At 34.5% G+C, this 26,958-nt stretch overlaps 1 protein-coding gene across 1 annotated transcript; it reads left to right on the forward strand.

The window, feature by feature from the left end:
- Nucleotides 1–1,630: 1,630 nt before the first annotated feature.
- Nucleotides 1,631–4,630, forward strand: LOC139893998 (uncharacterized). The gene is made up of 3 exons (XM_071877202.1): nt 1,631–3,305; nt 3,639–3,765; nt 4,375–4,630. The coding sequence occupies exons 1-2, from the start codon at nt 1,631–1,633 to the stop codon at nt 3,752–3,754; spliced, it is 1,791 nt and encodes a 596-aa protein (XP_071733303.1). The 3' UTR covers nt 3,755–3,765; nt 4,375–4,630.
- Nucleotides 4,631–26,958: the final 22,328 nt, after the last annotated feature.

Below are 26,958 nucleotides of genomic sequence, written 5' to 3' on the forward strand. Positions count from 1 at the left end.
CTCTTGTGCAACGTGGTGGAAGACACTATGATCAATCCATTGACGGATCTGACCAATAGTTTTTCGGTTTGATTTCTTCCACTCTTTTTCTTTGGCGGAATCAGGATTTGTACCCTTTAATTCAATAGGGTCAAACAAATCCTTACAGCTGAGGAGATCTTCCATCCGAGGTTTCCACAGCGTGTAGTTGGTGGCAGTGAGCATAATCATGGCTCCGGAAGATGATCCTGACTCTTCCGTGGACATTATCACCTTACAAATAATTTTTCAACACAAACGGGGTTGAAAACTTCAGAAAACCCAAAAATTCGACCAACGCCTCTAACCTGGCTCTGATACCACTTGTTGAGATTAAGAGGGGATCGATTAGACGTTGGTACACACAAATTTGAGAGAAAATAGCTCTATTACTCACAAGAATAGATTACACGAGTATTACAAAACTAAAAAAAAAAAAAAAAAAAAAAACTCTCAAACTAACACACTAGGAATTCTCACCACTCTCTAGGATGTATTCACTCTTGGTTAGGATTACACATATCTCACACACACTAACTAGGTTGTGATTACACTTTTTCTGAATGAATTACAAATGAGGCTTATACCCCTATTTATAGGAAAAGTTTGAGGAGGTGGAATGGTGTGAACGGAGATAGTGTGAACACAAAAAATGGTGGCTAGACGTAACTATTTTCAATTTTGCTACTTCCTTATGGTGTGAACGGAAAAACAAGTAGCTAGCCGTCATTGAATTCAATTTGCTACTTTCATATCCATAGTCAAAATTGGCAACTTTGAATATCTAGTATCTTCTAGATTGCGGCTAGAATGGAGACATCTAGCGGCATCTAGAAGATACTAGATTACGGCTGGAACTTATCATACTTCATGTATTTGTTCAATAAATCTAATCATGAACATAGAAATCAATGTAAGTTCGTTTCCATGCCGATTTGTACAATAAACATTTAGAAAACAATCTACAAACACAAGTGGCTGCAAATCAAGACACAAACCAGATGTCCTACTGTGAACTGTAGTAGCTGATCATCATGTCAAATGATCCTAGCAGTCGTAGATTACGGCAAAAAGGTAACCCCTAAATACGCTTTACGTGCTGTTTCCATCCATAAATAGAATACAACAATGAAGTTGAATGTCTTGGGAGCTTCCCTTATTGTCCCTAATTGCATTAGTTTATGTTTGGGACCACAATCTCACTTCTGGTTTAAAGGCACATTGCCAGTTTTTAAGTGTGGTCCTCCACCATGTCTTTTGTAGCCCATTAAGCTTAATGACTTCCATTAACATTCTTTAAACCTACTTCGGTGTGTTTGATTGATCTTTATTGAATAATTGTTGAACAGTTCACCATTCAACACGTTTGCTTTTAACGTGGTTGAATGACAAAAAAAATGTAAATTAATATAAAGTTTATGATGTTGCTTATGTACAGTAAAGTCTTCTTTTGTTTGGCTCACTGTCACTTTATTATAACTTGGCCAACTCCACTAATCTCCTAATTATATTTTTAATTAAGGACTCTAATCAAATCCAACACAATACATCCAACCTAAATTTCCTGCTATCCACCATGAGTTGCACTAACTCAACTTGCTTTTTCTGCATCATGAAAGAGCCAAACATATTAATCAAGAGATCAAGAATCAAAAAATGCTTCAAACAAATACTATCAATCGAAGATCAAGAGCGTGTACTTATCGTATCTAGTCTGTGGAACATCGCCATGAATCAACCCGAAGATCCAGAGTTTCCTTCTTTAGGCATATTCAAATGCATGGTGTGCTTGCTTCATAAGAGCATAAAAGACAAATCTTGGCTTCTTGATGGACAAAACATTTATATCCCGTATTATGCGGCCCATATCATAGGGTCTTACACCATGAACAACGTCGAGTTTGCTGAAAAAGCTGTGAAATCCGGTGTTATTCCACCACTGCTGGAACTTTTAAAAGGAAATATGAGTTGGGTGGAGCAAAGGGTTGCGGTTAGAGCTCTTGGACACCTAGCTAGCTATGATACTACTTTTGAACCGTTAGCCATTTATGAAGAAGAGATGGTCAAGTTAGCCATGTTCCTAGCTTCAAGTTGTGGTGATATAGTTTATAACGAGTTTGTATCCATTAATGATCCGAACGATAGGGTGGAATATCACAAAAAATTGATCACTCGAGGGGTTGAAGAGCTAGAAATGGAGAACCGAAAGGCCGAAGAATGGGCTAGCCAAATACAATGTTGGTCTCTACATTTACTAAATTGCTTTGCTATTAGAGGTAGATCTATAGATCTTATTTGCAATCAAGATTTTTTGAAAAAGTTGAGTTCAATGTGGGGTGGGCTTGTGAATTTTATGTCACCTTCGGGTGTTGGGCTAATAAGAATTTTATGTTATTCTCGAGTTGGAAGAATGAAAGTTTCTGAATGCAAAGAGGTTATCAAAAGTATTTGTAACCTTTCGAGATCTTCGGATGATTGGCAGTATATGGGGATTGATTGCCTTTTATTGCTTCTTCATGACAAAAACACAAGGTACAAGATTCTTGAAATTGCATGTTTTTATTTGGTTGATTTAGTTGAGCTACATAAACTTGGAGAAAGATCGAAACTTGGACAGAAGATCACAAAAGCGCTGCTCATCGACTTCAAGAATGGGAAATCAAGAATCAAGAACAGCCCTGAAGTTGATCGAATATTAAAAGAAATTTGGGCATCGAAAGTTGATAAGAACAGAAGAGAAAGATTTATATCGGCTGAAAAACTTGAAGAAAAAAGGGTTTTAGTGAGTCTGATTAAGCAACAAGCAAATCATAGCTTTTGGTTAGGAGAAATCGATATCGCGATAACTAAATACACCGAAGGTTTACAATTTTGTCCAATTAAACTAAGGAAAGAAAGGATTGTACTTTATAGTAATAGAGCTCAATGTTATTTACTTCTTAATGATCATGATGCCGCAATTAGTGACACAACGAGAGCTCTTTCGATCTCGAAACCTGCAAATTCTCATGCTAAAAGCTTGTGGAGAAGATCACAAGCTTATTACATGAAAGGGTTAGCAAAAGAGAGTTTAATGGACTGTTTAATGTTCATTAATTCTTTTGTTAGTTCTAGCAAGAAAAAGCATGCAAAAATCCCTTATTATGCAGTGCATATGATCAAGAAGCTGATGGATTCCACGTGGTTTTTCGCATCTGCTAAATCAAAATTATCAAACATTGCGAGCACGTCTAGTGATCTTGGACGGAACAAGGAGGAATTTTCAGATGATGACGCGCTTATGTCAGGTAAAATTTTGTTAACCAAACAAAATTTTCGCCACTGATCATTGGCATTATTTTTAAAATTTTGTGAAATGGCAATAAGAATTACATAGCCTTTTGCATATCAGAATGAATACAAACAAACCAAATAATACTGATATATATAAACCATGAGAAAAACACCACACATTGTAGCATATATAGAGTGATAAAATCATAGTACAGTACATTTAATAAATTAACATATAAACTAAGTACATATTTCGTATAATTTAGACTACTATACGTGTACGTGTTAGTGGAATTATCATCATTCATCAAGATTCGTATATGTCAATCTTAAACTTAATGATGCAGGATTATATACGATTCTAGAAGAACCGTTTATTAGGAAAGAAGAAGAAGCAGCTACTAGGAAAAAGTTGTATAGATACGAAAGGCGAAAGAGTTCATTCAAGGCTCGATCAATATAAAAAATGCTATGGTATGTATCAACAGTTGAAAAAAACATATGCAGTACCATTTTACCATTTCTAGTTATATAGAAGCATGTACTGGGCAGTTTAGTATCAACTATTGGTTTATGAATCAATATCATTAATTGTAGTATTTTATGATTAAGAGTTTTGTTTCTTCTCCTCCCATCATGTACTATTCATATGTGCATACATGTGATAAAGTTGTGTAGAGGACCACAAATCCATATTGATTAGATAAGTACTAATAGTACTTATAGAAATAATTATATTACTTGACTGTCATACAATGCTTGATTAGAAGTTAATTAGGGTATTCAAGATGGACATATAGAATATCTTGATCTAATGTCTTTAGAAGTCTCGAAAAACCTACGAATTATTTGATGATACATCTTGATAACCTATTATTAGGGTGGTTGACATCGGTCTCAGGTTCAAACATTACTAGTATTAGGGTGGTCAGGGAAAAGGATCAGACACGTTCACATGATAATTCAGTTAGGCCGCGTACATTTCAGCAAAATACTTTTTTTAGGATAGTATGAATAAGGAAAACCTTAAAAAATAACATAAAAAATAAAAACATAACTTGGTTATCATTATTTTTTCTGCAGCGTGTTTTGGGCACCAAGATATGATGTTGGAGTTTGGAGATAGACAAAGGCTAGCTATAATTCTTTTGACTTTTGATCATTAATATTGTTAATTCTAGAAAAAGAATGGCAACAAAAGCTAAATTATACAGGAACAATGGTGGGCTACGGTTTGGTAAATAGGCACCAAGATATTACAATATCGTAAAGTATTGATATCTCTATGTTGTGTTCTTTATAGGTAGATCCTTATTCTAACTAGGTTTATGCTTTGTATCATGACAATTGACAAATCCATGTGACACTATTTGTTTACACCATGGTTATATTATATATAATATTTCTCACGCTGTTTTCTTGAGTTTTTTTCGGTGGAACGGGTTGGGATTGAAAAGAGAAGAGATAAATTGATGGAAAAGAGTGTGATATAAAATATTTTTTATATATTCTCGAGTTGAAAAAAAAAACTAAAAAAAAGGAAAGAAAAAATAATTTATTAGTTCACAGTATTTGATCTATGAACACCAGACTCTCAATTGAATAATAAATATGAATTATAAGAATAATAATTGAGAGAACACGATATGAAGATATATGAAAGATAATATTAATCGTGTAAAAGATACATCTATCAAATGAACCATACGTCTCTATTTATACAGATAAAAACCAAATCTGGAGATTTGGTTTCCAAAACTACTTAGCTATAAATATGGAAAAGATAAACTAAAAACAAACCAAATTTGCTAATAACTAGAAAGTAAATTCTGGAGATAAAATCAAATCTTCAAAACAAATCTTCTTAAATAACAAGCATATCTCCAGAATATTCTATGGCTTTTGCTTCAAGAAATATTCAAACGTTTACTCCAGCAATTCCAGAGTCTGTAACTTCAGACTCTAAATCTCCAGACTCTAAAATCTGCAAAATGCTTTTGACTCATCAAATTATTATTTTCATTTTCCCAACATAATTACTTCACGAAATAATTGAATTGGGTGAGTTAATTAAACGAACGTATAGAAAAAAGGATTTCAAATATCCATATTAGCCTTCCTTTTGTTTTCAATAATAAATAGTGCATGACAATTGACAAATCCATGTGTTGACATTTGGATTCATATGTAATACATGTGGAGTGTTTTGGGAAGTATTGTATAGAAACGAGAGTTCTTTTGATGTTGAAGTAAATTAATTAATTAATACAGAGTGGTAAATAATTCTAGTGGAGTGTTTTGGGAAGTAAATGCTGTAATTCATATTCATAAATGTATACATACATGATGTTGACCATGAATGAACAAGTATACAGGGAAGATATTAGTCCAAAAAAAAAAAAAAAAAATTCTTTTATAGCTGTACGGGATCATCTAGGGGGACTTAACCACTCACGCGTTCATTTCCTTGCAGTTGCATACCCGCCCCCAACTGCCTAGGAGTAAACCCGACCCAATCTGAGGGCATGGGCGTTAAAACCCCTACCCCACTGCCTCCGCAACTCGATGTGCGAAAGGCACCCTTGAGTGGAATTCAAGGGTAAAGGGGCAACCTTGTGTGCAATGTTGCACCCCACGGGAGTCGAACTCCTGACCTCTCGCTAAAAGAGGCAGACCACTACCACATGAGCTACAACACAAGGTTATATTAGTCATTTTACTATCATCACCAATCCTCTCTTTCCCTTTCCTTTCTTTTATGAAAAAACTCAAGAATGGTTGATTAGTATCCTATCATCTGGTTTCCTTTCCTTTCTCTTATAAGATTAACTCGAGAATGCAGCGTTAGGGAAGCACTTTTGGGGAGTAAATTTTAATTATTTTTTTTAGATTTTCTAAAAAAATTCACAAAAATCAAAATTTAATTGAAAACATGAATATTTAAAAACGACACTTTTTGATAAATGTTATTATTTTGACCAGAAAACGCTCGAAGAAATAACATTCATCGATAAATGTTATTCCTAATAACATTCATCGTGATGTATGTTATTTTTCGAGCGTTTTTTCCATCTTTTGTGAAGTTTTTGTTCAAAATTTAGCCCGATTTAGAGTTTAGTTTATGGTTTTGGGTTTAGTGTTTTGGGTTTAGTCCCTAAACCCTAAACCGTTCGTATTAAAAACTCAATCTAATCCCTAAATCTAAATTCTAAACCCTAATTTATAAACCCTAAAAAAAACGCCCGAAGAATAACATGCATCACGATGAATGTTATTAGGAATAACATTTATTGATGAATGTTATTTCTTCGGGCGTTTTCTGGTCAAAATAATAACTCACAAAGTGCCTTTTTTAAATATTTATATTTTCACATGATTATAATGTTTGAAAAAAAATGAAAAAAAAAAAAATTTACTTCCACTTTCCAAAAAAACGTTTCCCTTGATTAAATCTCATATTCAAAATATACAGGTAATTAATTAAACAAATTTGGTTTTCGGGTTGGATGAGTAATTTTACTCAAATATCTACAGCCTAACCGAGTTATTCCATGTCTGTTTTCGACTTTTCCCTAGCCACCTAGCATATGACGCTAATGAGGTTTCATTAACCTTGTGAGAACGTCAACTAACCATTGTGTGATGGTGCCGCGTATTTCGAATAAGGGTGTATTAAAGACAAGTCGATACTTATCTCTTACCTTGCATCGGGATTTAAAGACTGAAATATATTAGTGTTTTCGTATTATCTTTTGTTTTGTGAGATAAAAGAAATGCCTTTCTTTGGTGAGACCGTTTTATTTAGAGTTTTTTAGTTTCGCTAGAGCTTGTTGATCATGCATATTTTTACCATAGGGTTAAATATGTCTGCTCAATACGTAGAGGGGTTTAAGGATCTTAGAACGTGGCTCTCCGGTCCGGCTACCGTGAATAACCCTGGCCGACATGATGATGTCGGCGGGATGGCCAAGTGATTAAGTCCACCTCCGATAACGGTCGTCGATTAAGAGGCCCCAAATAAGGTCGTAGGTACTAGCTTACGAAAGACTAACCTGTTAACCTTGAAAAGATGCTGAATGATGCTTTTTTACGTAATGTGTATCGTAGGTGATGGTTACGTAATATGCTGTGTATCGTAGGTGATGATTAGGGTTTGTATTTATAGGCAAACCCTAATTCTAGAACCGTCCCAGATCATAATAACCTCATCCATAACTGACTCCCCCGAATCACGGATATAATTATGGAAAAGATATTTACTTGACAGCTAAGCAACCGCTGTACCGAGAACAAAGGAATCAGATACAATCCGCATACTGCATAGCGCACACAAGCACACGCATACGCACACTATTAAGCGCCCGCATGCATATGAGGTGCGCATGCGGGTTGCGGTATCATTATGTCCCCCCAGTTTGATGTTATATGACGCAAGACACATGACATCAAACTATTAAGCGGGAAAAACAAGAAAACGGCTAGCATTCAATGTTCCGCGTGCGTTTCGAGGTCATTTAATGCCTGTCACTGTCGCAGAAGACCATTCGGCTGACAAGACATAAAGTGGCAGTTGGCAGGCGCGTGTCAGCCACGCGCTCATAGGTAACCATACCCATCTGACATCCTCACGCGCACTCAAAATGCTAACCGTTGATCGCTGAACACATGTACAGCCACGATAAACCCATTCCAACCCATTGCTCCAAATCGTCTCTATAAATAGCCCCAAATCACACACATTTCCATTTTTCTGCTCCAAGCTTCCTCAATACGCTGCTACATTCAATTCCGATCAAATCCTAAATACTCCGGCCACCGTCTAAAGGTTAGTGATTCTCCAACCATTCTATAGAAAATGACTAAGGCTAACGAAACCTATGTAGATAGTGTCAGATCGATTATAGAGCAGAAACATATTGACCACTTAGTTAAACAATACCCACCGTTAGCAAAATACAATCCGGTGCCACCCTTGCCCAATCAGCGTGCTCACGAGCCACCGGAGAAAAAGGTGGCCATCTACGAACATGCGTTCAAGCATAGTAACTTTAGGGTTCCCCCATCCGACTTCTTCCTAGGCGTATTAGATCACTTCAGAGTGGGATTAGGACAACTACACCCTTATGCCATAGGCAAAATAGTTCTGTTTGAAATGTAGTGCGCCGCACTCGATAGGTGTAACGACCCGGAATTTTCCGATCGTTCTATACTTATGAGATTAATATTTACATAAATTAAACCTTACCAACATGATAAGCAATCCAAACTGTTGAGAATTATATTTTTGAAAAGAGTTTTACACAACGTTTGACCGTCCAATTTGACCGATGATATCACGAACTATATAACACACGATAATTATACAATTATGTATATGTACATATTTATACATATTTAACATGATTTAAGGATGGTTTAACATTTCATTGCGAACTAACAACAATAAGTTATAAGTATACTTTGAGACCACTAACTTAAGTTTTCAAAACGATAACTATATGTAACGTTCTTTGACATATATACTTACAATCTATAATGTGTTGTGATTTATGTCACCAATATGATTTAAGTGTAATAGGATTAATTTGTAACCAAAATAATCTTGATAAATATCGAACAAGTTTGGGGAAGTGTGGAGTGCACACTTGTTTGAACTTATCTTGATTATGACGGGGGTTCGGGGGCAGCACCCCCGATAAGCGGGGTCCAAGGGGTGGCAACCCCTGGCGGGGTCCAAGGGGCAGAGCCCCTTGCTGGGGTCGAGCTGCCAGGTCAGCTTGGAAATTTTTTTTTTGGGCTAACATTGCTTTATTAAAAATGTCTTAAAATTTTATTTTTGGCCCGGTTGGACCCAAAATAAAAGCCCGATTTTGAGCTTCTTTTACCGTATCATACTCATCATCCATACGTATTTACTATTGGTAAATACACATCAAATCAATATCCTTATCAGCTTTAGATCTGTCCTAGATAAGAGGGAATCTTATTTGTAAGCTAGCATACATTATTACTCAAAAATTCAACACAATAATTTGTCCTTGTTCCCTAAACAACCAGACTGTCCTATAAGTATCACCATCACCTTGGTTTTTCATTTCATTCTTACAACCATCTTTCTCTAACCAAAAAAAAAAACACACTCTTAGGAACTCTAAGTGTTCTTCACAATCTCAGCAAATACTCATGAAGAACTAGCTTCATGAACAACCTATAATCATCATAAGAAAGTTTGATCAAGATTATTTTCTATCTTTTCCAGTAGCTTTATCCAAGTAACTTGAGGTAGTAACCTTATTCATAATCTTATTCGATTCATATTTATATAGCTATCTTATTTTGTGTTATAAAATTTTTAACAACAAGAACATAGTTTGAATGATTTCAAACCTGTTCGCAAACTAAATAGATCCTTCTAATTTGATTTTTAAAACACTTCAAAACCTGTAATATATCATATTATGACAAAATCGGATTAATCATATCTTGGCTAATTAACATAATATTTAATATATATTTACTTATGATTTGATTTTATATATTCCACGACCACCCGTAAACAACACGAGAAGATTAATCATAAGACCTCATGATTGTACGCAACACGTCATCTGACAACACGGTACTTTATGTACGCAACACGTCATTTGACAACATGGTACCATGGGTCGAGATTAATTCTGATCAATACGAATACGATGGGGTCTTTATTTATTTTATTGAGCAACTAATTGTGGACCATTAACAACAGACTGCTAACTACGGACTAAGAAAATATTAAAAGTATTATAAGTATATATATATATATATATATATATATATATATATATATATATATATATATATATATATATATATATATATATATATATATATATATATATATATATATGTAACGATTACTTGAAAAGAAAATATGTTGATATATTATATATATGGTTAGGTTCGTGATATCTATCGGAGACCAAGTCGAGTTAAATACCTTCAAGGAAAAGGTGAGTATATAGTCCCACTTTTAAACTCTAAATATTTCAGGATGAGAATACATGCATTTTATGATTTACGTTATGGACACAAATGATTAAAAATATATATTCTACGTTGAGTTGTACCACTGGCATACTTCCCTGTAACTTGGTAACTATTATTTACATGAGGTATTGTAAACGCGAATCCTGTTGATAGATCTATCGGGCCTGACAACCCCAACCGGACTGGACGACCAGTATTCAACGGTTGCACAGTACTTCGTTTCGGTAACTACACTTGGTACGGTGTAGTAAGATTTCATAATAAAGGGAATATGCGACGTTGATTAAATGTTAAGTATGGTTATCAAGTGCTCAACAACTTAGAATATTTTTATTAAAACGTTTATATATGAAATCTTGTGGTCTATATTTACAACGCTGCCGGCATTAAACCTATATCTCACCAACTTTATGTTGACGTTTTAAGCATTTTTATTCTCAGGTGATAACTAAAAGCTTCCGCTGCAACATGTTGAATTTAAGCAAGATCTTGAGTATGCATATTTATGTCAAAAATAAAACTGCATATCGGAGGATTTGTAATGTAAAATATGTTGGAGGTCGTATTGTTATTATCACATGTAAAGTTTGTAAGTCTAAGATTATCGCTAAACGATAATCATTATTAAGTTGTTTAAACCTTGTATTTGTAATAAAAGCTATGGTTTGTATTGTAAAAACGAATGCAGTTTTTGAAAAATGTCGCATATAGAGGTCAATACCTCGGGATGAAATCATATGTTATTGTATTCGTCCTTATGGTTAAGGTCGGGTTATGACAATAGGGTTCCGTTGGTTAAAGTTTTCTGTCATCTATACCGCTTAGCCAATCACCACAAATCCTGGTTCACCTTCTTTGCCCGGCAAAATTTCACCAAAACCCCAAAGTTGAATGCGGGTAACTGGAAAGAAACTTTCTTTTTCATTGACCAAACTGTAGTTGGTACCGCTTTTCCGCAAACGCTTATATGGTGCGAGAAGGTGGAAAAGGATCTGAACAAAACCCCGGTCCTTGATGACGAGGAAACAAAGCTGTTAGCGGAGTGCGCTAACTCACAGCTGGTGCACCGATTATACGGGAACGTGATGTTGCGGCTAGGGAAGATATCCGCACACTGGCCATGGGAGGATGTGCGTCCAGCCATAGTCGGACCGGATGGAAAGGGTAGGAATAGTATAATCACGTACTAACAACAGTTTGCTATTTATGTATTCTAACGCATGCGTGCATGTTTGCAGAGATGAAGATGAAGAGAGTACTGACTGCGGAGGAGATTGCGGGCATCGCCTTCCGCAAACAGAATGTGAACCAGCCGTTAGAGCAGGAGAAGACTGGCGAGAATGCACCTGCCACCTCCGGCAATAAGCGCAAGGCCGCCGAAGCCTCCCAATCCCAATAGAAGAAGAAGAAACTCACTCCCAAACAGAGGGAGGACAAGCGGAACGACAACTTCGTTCCCATCGAACCCCGTTCTGCGGATCTACCTCCCCCATCTTCTGGTAAGAGTTCTGCTTGCGCGCATACCGCACATTTAAGTTTGCATTTATTTAACCATTTATGAATACGCACGGCATGCTGAAGAGACTCATCACACCCCACCACGGGTCAATCCGGACCTCGAAGCTACCACCGAGTCAAAGGACAAGATGATACATCTGGACTCCGAGTCTACACCAACCCCGCCACACGGTAGCTTTCGATTGACGAACCTGGCGCAGCTCACCCAGTCATCTGCGGAAAACGCCGCAGAGAAATCCGCCTTCCTCCAACAAATCTTCCCTGCTGAGTTCCGCAACCAACTAGCCGCACTGCCTTTTAATCAGGCGCTCAACGTCTTCGTCCAAAACTGCCTCGTCTTTTTTGGCATGGTTGCGGATCAAGCCCGCCGTTCCACTAACTTGTATCAAGTGGCCGTGCGGAAAGAAACAGAGCTAGGGCTGCTGCAAGCGGGGGTTGATCAGGTGAAGAAAGACAGGGACGCCGCAGAAGAAGCGCGCAAGGCGGTGGAGTTAACCGCGGCGGAAATCAAAACTGCACTGATTGAAGAGAGAAAGAAAAACCGCGAGCTGGTTGGGGCGGTTGACCAGTCCAAGGGGGAGGCAGAGCGCCTGCGGATGGAGCTGGAAAGGGTGATGAGGGAAAAGGATGACGCGGTTACAGGTCGCGAGCTAGCGGAGGCGGACTTGACAAAACTCCGCACCGCTCTTCCTACCATTGCGCAGAAGGTAATGGATTCCGAGCCTGTGTCCGACAAGTTCAACGCCTATGTTGATGCGGTTAAAGACCACGAAATCAACAAGGTAGTGCTAGAGGTGATCCAAGCCTGCGGGCTCACACCGTCGTACCCCGACGTCGTGCAGAAAAAATTGAAGGAGGGTACGGCTGCGGTGCTCATGGAAGCGGAAGAAGCCATCACTGCCATCCCGATCCCCCTAATTAATGCATTTGCCACGGACCCTAATATGTCGATTGATGGGTTCCTCAAGGAGGAGTTTTAGTTTGTTGTAATAGTTTGCGCCGTAAGTCCTATGCTTAGGCAGGCAATTGTAAATACAATTTTTGAGCCATAAGCCCCGTGATGGGCAGGCGTTTAAAACAATTACCATTTGTAATAACTTCATGTATATGTTATCGTGTTATGCATGCGTAGTGTATTAATTTGTTTATATATCGCGAATCAAAACAAAAGGTGAACCGCATGCCCATACGCATAGTTAACCAAAACTCATGCGTATGCGGATGGTACTGCGTAAAATAAACCAATACTTTAACAATTTACCTTTAACAATTTAGACTCAGAAGCTACTGCGTTTTTGCTTTATCATGTACTAGAGGTGCACGGTAGCTGTATGGTAAGCAACGCAACTAAAAACAAGCCAATGTCTTTATGCTTAAGAGTTCCTCAAGCAAACCAATGCGAGAGTAATTACATACAAGCAAACCAATGCTTGTAATTTTTTAAGTCGACTTTGCAGCCATCTAGTCTGCGTGGCACTTGGCTAGGGGAAAACCAATTCCCTTTGCCTGCCGTTAGCGTCTAGCCTTGTAACCAAACAGGCTTCTGCCGCACGGGGGCTAGAGGACACCCCTTAAGTAGGCAGGAACCGCATACAAAAAAGATTTAAACAACAAAAGTATGCGCGAGTAAACATTTAATTGGCATTAATCACAATTACAACCGCGACACATCCAAACGGACGAAAATTACATAGAAAAAATAATGTGCTACAATAAACTAGAGTGATCAGGTCCACCTAGCTACATATAACATTTTTTCAATAACGTCGCATGCCAAGTGCGTTTCACAGGTTTTCCATCTAATGTCTCGAGATGGTACGCCCCGGTATTGTTTGCCTTCGCTACCCTGTATGGACCTTCCCAACGGGGGCCCAGTTTCCCAGTATCCTCCGCATGACTTGCGTCGTTCTGACACCAAACCAAGTCACCGCACTTGTAAGAGCGCGAACGCACACGCTGATTATAGTACTTTGCAATTTTTTGCTTGTTATTTGCTTCGTTGACAGCCGCAGAGAGTCTGCGCTCTTCCAGCAAATTAAGATTTTCCCGCAAAGCTTCAGAGTTATTTTGCTCATCAAAATTTTGTATACGGAACGTTGGTACCCCAATTTCTGCGGGTACAACAGCTTCTGATCCATAGACCAAACTGAACGGGGTCTCACCAGTGCTTGCTTTGGGTGTTGTTCTATGCGCCCATAAAACCTTCGGTAGTTCATCCACCCAACCAACGCGACCATGACCCAACCTAGCTTTGATTCCAGCTACTATATCCCGGTTGGTGATTTCGCACTGGCCATTCGCCTGCGGATGCGCAACAGATGTAAAAGTTTGCTTAATATTAAGCTCCGCGCACCAGCTGCGAAAAGGGTCACCCGCGAACTGCGTACCGTTATCACTAACAATTTCGTTTGGTATATGATGTTGTAGCGGGGGTATAGAAATAGTATTATTTTTAATACAAAATACTACAAAATATAACACAAGTTTTATTAATTTACGGATGAGATATACCTAAACCTTGCTACAACACTATAGGCAGTGTACCTAATCGTAGAGTAGTATAGTTTTTAGTAAGTCCGGTTCGTTCCACAGGGAGCGGGCTTATTGCACACTATATTTTTAAACAACTATATTTGTACAAAATATATATAATTATATATAATAATATATAAAAGGGGGTTTACCGTTTAATGACCGGTTTGTCGATTTATATTTTAAGCGAAGCGTATAGTAAATGACGATATTTAAATAACAATATAAAATAAATAACAATAATTAAAATGACAATAAATAAAAGTACGAGGAAATATGAAATAAAATATATTATGCTTATTTAAACTTCCGTAACCATGATGTTTAACGTGTTGATTTTATTTTATTCCCATGGGTTAATTGTTCTTTGTCCTGGATTATTCAATATGTCCGTCTGGTTTTTGTCCATAACAGTCCATCAGTCATAAATATAAAGTGCGAGTGTCCTCGTCAAATTATCCTTATACCCGAAGTCAAATATTCCAACTAATTGGGGACTTAAACTGTAACAAGGTCTTAATAATTTGTTTAATAATTACACCAGGATATCGACTGCGTGTAACCCAAGGTTTTAATACTTTGTTATCAATTATGCCAAGTGTCCTTGTACATAATTTCACCCCTGTTTTAATAATTCCATAGACTATTAATCCATTCCCGTGTCCGGTTAAATGAACGATTATTCGTGCATATAAATACCCCGCCCATCGTGTCCGATCGAGTGTATATGGTTATTTATAGGTACGTCCAATTGTAAATCTTTATATTAAAATTAACAAACTATCATTTAGTTAAACAAATATAAAGCCCATTAATAGCCCATAGTCTAATTTCCACAAGTGTCGTTCTTTTGTCCAAACCCCAATTATGGTACAAAGCCCAATTACCCAATTTTAATATTTTTAGCCCAACATCATGATTACTTCGTCTTAAATAAGCATAATAATAACTTAAGTACGAGACATTAATTTAAAAAGGAGAACATAGCTTACATTGATTATTTATCGCGTAGTGTTACACGGACAGAGCTCCGACTTTAAAACCCGTAAAATAACTTTTACATAACCCAAACTAATCTAATATAAAACTACCCTATACTATATATATTATATATATATATATTTATTTATTTATTTATTACAGAGTATTATTATTATTATGTGTTTTTTTATGGCCAAAACTCGTTGCCTTTTATAGATGTGGTCTGATCCTGAGGCCCATGCGATCGCATGAGATTTGTGCTTCCAGGCCATGCGATCGCATGGCCAGCTGGAACCAGCCACATTTGCTTGTTTTCTTCTTTGTCGACATAATATATAAATATATATAATATATATATAATTTATATAATTATATATATATTATATTATATTCTTGTGCATAGTAGACTTGTAATTTTTGGTCCGTTGCGTCGGGCGTTGATAGTTGACTCTGGTCCCGGTTCCGGATTTTCGAACGTCCTTTCGTATAATTTAATATCTTGTACTTTGCGTTCCGAAACTTGTACTCTTGTCATTTTTAGATGTTTCTTATCAATAATTTGAACCACTTGGATTGTATCTTGTACATTTGAGCTTTTTGGTCATTTGCGTCTTCAAATCGTCGTTTTCGCCTTTTGTCTTCGCACTTATTTAATATAAACGATTACAACTTAAAATAGGACAATTATAACTAAATAATTTACATATTGGGAGGATATTGCTACTAAATATATGTTCATTTGGAGCACTATCAAATATCCCCACACTTGAACGGTGCTTGTCCTCAAGCAATACATAACTTGAAATAAAATCACACTTCACTCGAATCACTTTTTTATTCTCACACTTTATACATCAGTGATTTTGATACGGCGGTATAAACAACGATAGTAACGTTGTGGTTTACAGTCCCACATGACTATAAAAATTTAGATCCTTTAAGGAAATTGGATCTTTATGAAAACATTTGATCTTTTAAAAGTTCATTCTAGCTTTTACCCTAGATAAGTTTTTCGAAATAACCCTTCACCGGTGTTTGCAAAATGTTTTTGTGGGTTTCAGATTTGAAAATTTTAGCTCAAAACTTATGGTTTTGTGTCACCCACTTGCTAACCTTGTATTGGGAAAGCAACACGTCCAGTATACTTGTCCCGTATATTACCTTTCGGTAAACTACCGTCCGGTTGTAAAGGAAAGCGATGAACAAGAAACTGTTAAGGCAATGTCTAATGACATGCATTTGTTCATGGTCTAAAATGTGTCGGATGCAATTACTATCCTTTGTAGGAGCAATAGTAAAGATCACCCTATAATTTTTTTTCGGTCTGGTACAAGGTCTTGTCTTTGACCATGCTATGCAACCACCGTTCTTACGGTTGACACCCGAATTGGTTCAGGTGACCTAATGAATTCTAGGTGAATTCCTAGGATTTCACGTTCAATGGTAATGAACGAATTAAAAATGGGTTTTTAGAAAACAAATCGGTTTTAATTTGATCAAAATATTTTCTCGTTCAAGCTCGAGTTTAGATATCATCGAATTCCATGAGTTTGTAATTCTCAATCTTTAAGGTCAATCTCTAGGATTGAGTAATATCAGTCTTAAAAGCTGATTTTTAATCTTTAAGGAGATTATCCTTTCTGGAGATCTGATTCATTAGTCTTATCAAGCTAATTTGCACGGTGCCCTCCCCATTTTACGAGACAGATCCTCTCATGGTTAGGATAAGTCTGACCACTTGGCAACCCTGTTTGATGCTGAGGTCTGTGGATTTCCTGCTGATTTTAGAGATGACTTTTCTAGATTTTTCGTCAGCCTACAGCTGGTCTGGGCGACACTTGTTGACCTAAATCAAGAAGCGCGTGTCTTTTTCGGAAGACTTTACTTCCATTTAATGATAGAATTGATTCATCGTGTAGATTCATCTTTTCTTTTATCTTTATTATAATATTACGGGTAAAACAGTCAATTTAGTCCAAAACAATAGCACCTGCAATAAACTTTACAGAAACATGTGATAGATAGTTTTTAATTGAATAACTTGGTACATTCTCCCCACACTTGGCTTTTTCATGCGTCTTTTTATATCTTAATAAATAAATTCAAGCGTTTTAGTTGTTTCTCAATTTATGTCCTTTCCGAGGTAACAATAATTTCAGCATTAACACCTAGTTTTATCGTTCATAAATATGTATAAACATGTTTTTGAATTCATTTAGTTGAAAAATTTTAAAATTTTCACAATATTTAGAAAATGAGCCAAGTATAAACCCGAGAGAATTTATAACTCTTCCCCACACTTGAGATCATGCAATGCCCTCATTTGCATGAAATCAGACTCTAATTATAAATTCATGAGGGTAATTAGTGTAGAAAAGTGATTGAAAATACCCAGTTTGTAATTACTAAGGTCGTCGAATGATAGATGGCACGCCTCATCGTTCATTCCTTCTTGTTTTATCACACATGTTTTTCTTCAAAAACGGTTGCTTTTCTGAACTGTTTGCTAATTTTTGAAAATTCGTCTTTTACCCTAATCGTGCATTTTTATTAACGAGTAATACACTAAACCGAACCCCTAATTTAACATTAAGTGGGGTTAGACTTCCCCACACTTAGCTGACGACATGTGAAGTCGGTAGAATAAGTTCCACGAATTAAAATAGTGAGCCACTTATTTACATCTCGGGTGGTATAAAATATATCAATGGGTTTAAAGTTTAAACCCACCCGATCTTCACTACTTAATTCTTTTTTAAGTGTAGCTTTTAGTAAATGGATATGTCTCTTTTCTGGTTCTTGGTCAAATGGATCGATATACACCGACATACATACTATAGGGTGGAAAATTCCTAACATTTTCTTCCTTTTATTCTCGGGATCAAAGGTTTCACCTCTATTACCCAATTGGGTGAAATCCAATGTGTCATTATCTATTACAGCCCGTAGTTCATCTTCAGTAGATGACTCGTCTATTGAGAATATTGGGTTGGAAGGTTGTGGAATGGTGAATTCCGGGATTGAAGTAGATTCTTCTTCTTTAACGGTACTTATCGGTTCCACCACTTTGGTCTCGGGGGTAAAATTTTCAACGTTATCGTTTTCCCAAGAGTACAAATTTGTCACCCTTACTTCTTCTTCATTTATTGATTGATCGATGATTTTGTCGGTAGAGGCTAATGTGTCGATATGTTGTGAAATTGGTAAAGCTGAATAAAAAGTATCATCGGGATAGTTGGTGATTTCGGAGCTCTCGAATTCAACAAAATTCGATGATATGAGATTTTTTTGTACATGACTCCTCAGATCAACAGGTGTGTAGTCTGATAGAGTTTTAGCTTGCCTATTTACAAATTTTCTCATTTGTTCATTTTGAGCATCAAGTTCTTCGAGTTTGATTTTCATATAATCTAAAGAATTTTCAGACACATAATTTTCCTCGTCTTCTGGTTGTTGAGTTTGGAAATATTCTTGGGAATAATCCCAATTTGAATTGTATTCTTCATAATCATTCCATTCAGGTTCCATGGGTGCATAATTTTCCATAGGAACGTAATAATAACATTCCCATGTTGAGTGATAATCTCCACAGATTTCACAACCAGTTATTGTTTCGTCATTCGTGATCCAAGATTGACCGAACGAATTGTCATCAACACCCGTTTGAGAGTATTGATTAGATTGATTTCGGATGTTATAAAGAGTTTCCAAAATATTCTCGAGATTTTCCATAATGCGCTTATTACCAAATTTTCCATAATGCACTCATTTGTTACACACACTCAGATCTGGTGAGCTCCTCCGATTCTCTCTCAACCCAAATCACCCAGGTGGTGAATAATAGCTCTAGGTGTTGATCTAATCACACTTGATTTAGTTGTGGTATGACTAAATTAATCCCAAAAAGCTTAACCTATTCACTAGAGGGTTTGATTTACTTATTCCGTCATTGTGTGTGTTAAATCTGTTGATTTCTAAGTTCCTAGTCATGTTTCATCACCTTCTATTCTTTCCCCCTCAACTCATATTTTAAAGTATTCATCAATATGCTCCATCCAGTTCTGATTCTCGATATACTTATAACTTTCATATCGGTCATTCTTCTTTTTCATCTACCGCCAGAAGAATCTATTTACTTCTACTATACTCTTGGGTTTATAGTGTTTCTAGTTCTCCCGTGTCTTTATATTGCTATATGCATCGATATATATATGGTTTATAATTTTTGGTTTGTCGTTGGGCTTTATATCTTCCCTTATATTTCAAAGTCTCTGTTTTTATCTTCTATAATCATTGTCATCCATAGTTAATGCTCTCTTTTATTTGCTGCAATTTATACCCCAATTTCTATTTCGGAGTTTTGTCCTTTCGTTTCTTCTTCTTGCGATTAAGCACCGCTTGTAATGGTCCAGAATTCACAGATATGAATTTCGGAATGAACATTGTTAATGTTCTAGGAAGGAAATTGTGATGGCACGATCTTGACTTGTCAAATTACTAGAATACCTTGTAAAAGGCCGAATCATCAAGAAATATTTTCTTGATATTTTAGAGATTAAATAGAATACAATAGTCGTATAACATGGCACATGATGATGTTATGATCTGTGAATCATCACGTTCCATTTAGAAACTCAGCATGAATTACTGTAATATAATCACGTTGATCAAGTGTCATTATATTATACTAACTCATGCTTCAGTTTCCAACACTACTTCAAAAACATTCATATTTTAAACTCAAAGGTTTACAGAGTATAGGAACTAAACAGTTTCCTTTTTGATGTAATACAGATAGCGCAAAGAGATAAATGATTCCAGATAAGAATAGTTATGGAAATATCTTCAGAAATATGGAGGATATTTATAATGAAAGATACAATGATATCTTAGAAATTCTAATATCAGAGGATGATGAAGAATATTGTCTGTAAGGGTTTAGTGTCAGGAGCAAGGTATTCGTTAATGACTTCAGCAGACACTGAATCATTTGGATTCTTTGAAGGCAGGTTCAGTCTTTGTGATTTATCCACAGCCTCCTTCATACTTTGCTCAATCCGTTTTCCAGTTCCAAAACTTCTCTATTTCTGAGCTTTGTTAATACACTAATCTTTATTATCAAACTTTTTACTGCAAAGGTCGTTTACAGTTTTTGTTGCTTCATCAGCATTTCGAGAACTAGTTCGCGGTTCAGAGTGTTTTTCAGAAACTTCACATTCGAAGTATGTAAGCCTTGAAAATAGACGTTATGTATAACTGTTGGCGTCAACATACTGTGAGATTTCAAAATACTGATTGCTAATTCCCAATGATTCGTATGGCAATTCTCGTTACAAGAGGCAGATGAGTAAATGATGAAGTTTCGATAAATATAAAGATTCTTCGGAATGCCCAAGATCAGTGAAGTTGTTGGTAAGTTTATTGCTAATGTGGTGGAATATGAAAGGTTCTCCGGTAACAAAAGGGTAATCACATATATCAAAATTATGATAAGGCTACTCCGAATGAAAAAATCGAAGTTGTCTTGCTGGAGCTGTGATATAATTTGCTACTTTGCAAAGGAATTGCAAGGTTATTTTGGCTAATAAATGCCAAAAGATCTGACACAGATATGTGTTGAATTATGACTTTGGTTTCGAGAGCTTTTTAAGTACATAACTGTGGGTGATATGTGGTTGGATCATCATCTCGATTGCTCATTATTTGAAGTGTCTTCAGAGATTTTCGAAGGGGTTGAACACAGATTGTAATCGTTTGTATACATTTGATGTTCTAACACACTTTTGAAGTCAAAGTATAGCTTTGAAAGATGTAGGAATCTAAAAGTGATGGTACCGGTTATATCCCGAATTGAATTCTGAGATTTTAAAATCAGAATATGTAATTGGGTTTGAATAAGTATGGTTGTTTTGATTTCTATGAAAGAATGTATATTATTGTGAAAGTAGGAAGTATAATTGATAATTTGCTTAATCTGATTCGAAGGATGTAACATATTAATTGTGAATTTATATATCTCTCTCGGGTATTACCTACCCGTTAAAAAAATTTCACAATTAATATTTTGTACATAAGAATTTTATTACAGTCTTTATGAAAATATATATGTATATATTCTCCTCAGATGTAACATAGATTTTAATGAGTTAATACTAAATTAAACTCATTCGATTTACGGTTGGAACTAGAATTGAATAATTCCTTGAAGGCTTTAGAGGTTACATAAGTATTTCTTCAATAATATTGAAATTATGAATCAATACTTCGTTATTTGTTGAGATGTGATGTTGGTTTTCGTTAAATTCTTGTGAACTTCGCAAAGTACGAATGATGTTATCTGAAAAGTTTCGGTTACATCAATGATGAAGTGTAAAATCAAATATATACTTGATTTATTAGGAATTGGAACTTGTTGAATTGAGACAGAGATTGTAGTTAACGATGGTTAAGTTGCGGGCGAGGGACGTACATTATTGCATATTTGTAATATGAATTAACCGAGTAGTTAAGATTCACACACAATAGCTTAGCACGGAAAGATTTATTTTTTATTTCAATATATATATATATATATATATATATATATATATATATATATATATATATATATATATATATATATATATATATATATATATATATAATTTCTTCAGAGGGAATGAGTTAATTCTTCATAACTTGTTGATACAATATACACGTTATTGATTCGTAATGATGTCCACAGTGATTCTTGAACTGACGGAGTTTGTGATGTTATAGGTGTTGTTGATTCTGGTGTTGACTGTACTGACGATGCTGGTGACGTTGACGGTACTGTTGATGCTGTTGGTAAAACAATTTTAGCTTGTTAATCACACACCATTTTTGTCAGGGTTTCTACTCTTCCTTCTATCATTTTGGTTCGCTTAACTGATTTATGGTTAGGGCTAGATTAGATAATCTCTAAGACTTTAGAGATTATATAATCGCTGCGGAATGTTTCTCCAATGAAGTTATGAATTAATACTTCGTCAGTTATTGTTGTTGGTACTCCATGGTATCTATGGTGCGTATGACGTTGATGCTCGTGGGACAGATTGTGAAGTTGAGGTTTACAACGCGGTTGTGGTTGGAGGTGGTAATGGTACTGTTGGCGTTGATGATGGTGGTACTGGTTATGCTGCTGGTGCTGCTGCTGGTGTTTGTAATCTCTGCACCATATTCTCCAAAGCCACTACCCGAGCGCGAAGTTCGTTGACTTCTTCTATTATTCTAGGATGATTGTCGGTCGGAACGAGCGGATAAATAAAATCTAGAATTTGATGTAGTATATAATCATGACGAGATACCCTGGAAATGAGAGAGAAAATGGTGTCTCGAACAGGTTCGCCGGTAAGTGCTTCAGGTTCTTCGCCAAGAGGGCAATGTGGTGGATGGAAAGGATCGCCTTCTTCTTGTTTCCAATGATTGAGGAGGCTACGAATCCATCCCCAATTCATCCGGAATAGGTGATGACTGATTGGTTGATCCATTTTGGTCACACTGCTTTCGGAGCTTGAGTGAGATTCCATTTCGGAATCCGAGTGACTTGAACTGATGACAAATTCCATTTCGTACGATTGGATAAAGGATTTTCAATATAAAATGATTTTTCGACTATCGGGTGGTATTTTATTTACATAGGATATCTATATATAGAGATCAAAAGATTTCATAGATTACGGAGGAATTTGCGGGATATGTCAGGCAAAGTTTAAGTAACAGATACGATAAGATATGATTTAGCAGATACGCAAAGATATGAATTTTGTCTATACACTACTCATGCAATTAATATAGCAAGATGTGTCTAGACTAATAATGATAAGCAGGTAATTTCCTATGGATGATAAGCAGATGATTTCCGACTAGAAATGATAAGCAAAACTTTTGACATGCAGACACGGTCGAAGTCCAGACTCACTAATGCATCCTAACGACTTATCAGTTAGACACACTAATGCAGAACTGGTTCACTAAGACCACCGCTCTGATACCAACTGAAAGGACCCGTTCATATACATTATAAACGATTCACAATAGTTGATTACATTGCGAGGTATTTGACCTCTATATGATACATTTTACAAACATTGCATTCGTTTTTAAAAGACAATCTTTCTTTACATCAAAAATTGACATGCATGAATACCATTTCATAATATCCACTATCCAACTATAAATTGATTTAATAATAATCTTTGATGAACTCAATGACTCGAATGCAACGTTCTTCGAAATATGCTATGAAAGACTCCAAGTAATATCTTTAAAATGAGCAAATGCACAGCGGAAGATTTCTTTAACACCTGAGAATAAACATGCTTTAAAGTGTCAACCAAAAGGTTGGTGAGTTCATTAGTTTATCATAATCATTTATTTCCATCATTTTAATAGACCACAAGAATTTCATTTCCAGTTCTCATAAATATACGTCCCATGCATAGAGACAAAAAAATAATCATTCATATGGTGAACACCTGGTAACCGACATTAACTAGATACATATAAGAATATCCCCTATCATTCCGGGATCCTCCTTCGGACATGATATAATTTCGAAGTACTAAAGCATCCGGTACTTTGGATGGGGTTTGTTAGGCCCAATAGATCTATCTTTAGGATTCGCGTCAATTAGGGTGTCTGTTCCCTAATTCTTAGATTACCAGACTTTAATAAAAAGGGGCATATTCGATTTCGATAATTCAACCATAGAATGTAGTTTCAATTACTTGTGTCTATTTCGTCAAACATTTATAAAAGCGCATGTATTCTCAGTCCCAAAAATATAAAGGGTAAAAAGGTAAATGAAACTCACCATACTGTATTTCGTAGTAAAAATACATATAACGTCATTGAACAAGTGCAAGGTTGGCCTCGGATTCACGAACCTAAATTAATTATATATATTTATGTGTTGGTCAATATTTGTCTAACAAATTAGGTCAAGTCATAGTGTACCACAGTCCTAATGCTCGAGACTAATATGCAAAAGTCAACAAAAGTAAATTTGACTCAAAATAATTTCCAAAAATCTATACATGATTAATATATAGTTTAAATATCGTCGTTTTATATTTTTAAATATTTTTTAAAAGATTTATTAGAGTAAATAATATAATTTATTTATTAATAAATAAAATTTTATATTATATTTATATAATAAAATATACTTTTATATGTATTAAGTAATAAAATTTATAGGGTTCATTTAATATTATAAAGATAATATGATAGGTATTATTAAAGTAAGTTATTACACGTAGTAAAATATGTTTGTATCAAATATTTATTTGATAAAATAATATCTATAATGATAGTAAGTAAAAGTTGTATTATTTTGTAATAATAATAATTATTATTATTATAAAAATATCAATATTTATAATTACTAAGATGACATTATGATAAAACGATAATTCTAATTATGATAACTTTTATATTTACGATAATTTTTAATATTATCTTTAAAATAATAATTCTATTTAAAATAATAATAATAATAATAATGATATTTTATAGTAACAATGACATTTCTATTAAAATGATAATTTTTGTTAAAATGATAGTTTTAATACTAACGATAATTTTAATAATAATAGTAATGATAAAAATAATAAGAACGATAATTTTATCTAAATCAATATCTTATAATATTTTAATTTCATCATGATACTCTTACCCATTATTTCCTAATCGTTTCGTTTAATAGCTTTTAATCGTCTTTTATATCGTGTTCGTAATAATGATAATAATAGTAATCAAAATAATTAGGTGTTACAAATATTTGTTTTAATTACACTAATATTAATAATGATAGTTATTATAACATTATTAACGATAATACTAATAATTATCTTAATGATAATATAGTAATAATAATAATAACAATAACAATAACCATTTTTAAATAATGATATATATATTAATAATGATAATAATAATAATAATACCAATAATAATAATAATAATAATAATAATAATAATAATAATAATAATAATAATAATAATAATACTAATTATAACTTTAACGATAATAACGATAGTAATAATAATAAAAAAAATAACAATTTTTAATGATAAATCCTTTTATTGATAAAGATAATAATAATAATAATAATAAGATAAAACTAGAACGACGATAATAGCGACGATAATAATAATCATTTTTAATAATAATACAAAAATTCGATGGACTATAACTTCAAATCCGTTCATCGAAATCATTCGATATCTAAATGAAAAGTTCTTAATTTTTCGCTAGCTTTCCAACGACATGCATATCTTATACCTTATCTCAGTTGCATATATAACTAATTCAGGATTCAACATAACCTAACTAAAGGCAATATCAAAAGTACAAACATTCATAATCCTATATACTCGAGCACTAGTCAGGGATACACTATTAGTATATAAAAGTTAAATTATGAGTACTCACATATCAATATTGAGATTCAATATTGCAGGAAAGGTACGTAGACGCAACGGAGATGATAAACACTATATTGATCTCACGAGCATACCCATGAACCATACCCAATCACCTCCATAGCTATAACCCATAATTTCCTTAATCCGATCCCACTCGAAAAACAATTTCGAAATCACTAGGACAGCACTCTGATGTAATATTTTATGTATAATAATAATATCTTGAAATAATACGGAGTAACTATATATATGTAAATCGATTGAGAGAGTTTCTTATAAAATAATGAAACCTATTGAATTCTATTTATAATAGATTTTTAAATTATTAAAGTGAATTATTAAAGTATGAATTATTAAAGTGAATTATTAAAGTATGAATTATTAAAGTGAATTATTAAAGTATGAATTATTACAGTGAATTATTAAAGTTAAAGTAAAGTAAAAATAAAGTAAAGGTAAAGTTTAAGTATAGTAAAAGTATAAAACTATGTACGTATAATACGCGTATAAATATATATAATATTAATTTAAATCGTTATATATATTTAATAAAATAAAATATAAATATCGTTATCTTTATCTTTATCATACTGGTTAAGTAATGAGTTGTCAAAAGTAGTTCTAGATATTTATAAAAGTTATATACGTTTTAATAATAAAGTTCTTTTTAAACTGAAAACGTTTTTGTACGTTTGAAACTAAATCAAATAAATATAATAATTTTGTTTTCCAAAACCAAATATATTTTTAAGAATCATTTTGTTTAAAGGTTAAAATAATGGAAATCGTTATATCATAAAATGTTTTAGAAAAGTAGAATCATATATATTCATAATAGGTTTCAAGTTTTTAAATTACAGTTTGTTGGTGAAGCATGGGATAAAGTTCAAAGGTTAAATAAACGTATGAAATCATCTTAATGAAAAATGTCGAGTTACATAACTTGTCGATATCCAACATCTAAGTTATTTACACTTCACGTTCTTACTTATAAATCACTTTACCATTTTCCGAATGTTGTCAAAAAGAATAGATTTCTTAAATCACAGTGGACCTCATAACATAGACCCGTAATCATATCATAATGTATCTGATAAATCAATCATTTGATATTATCTTCTAATTTCATCGATAAACATATTGAAACAAATACGT

Source organism: Rutidosis leptorrhynchoides, chromosome 2 (genome assembly GCF_046630445.1).
Source record: "Rutidosis leptorrhynchoides isolate AG116_Rl617_1_P2 chromosome 2, CSIRO_AGI_Rlap_v1, whole genome shotgun sequence".
NCBI classification, from domain to species: Eukaryota; Viridiplantae; Streptophyta; class Magnoliopsida; order Asterales; family Asteraceae; genus Rutidosis; species Rutidosis leptorrhynchoides.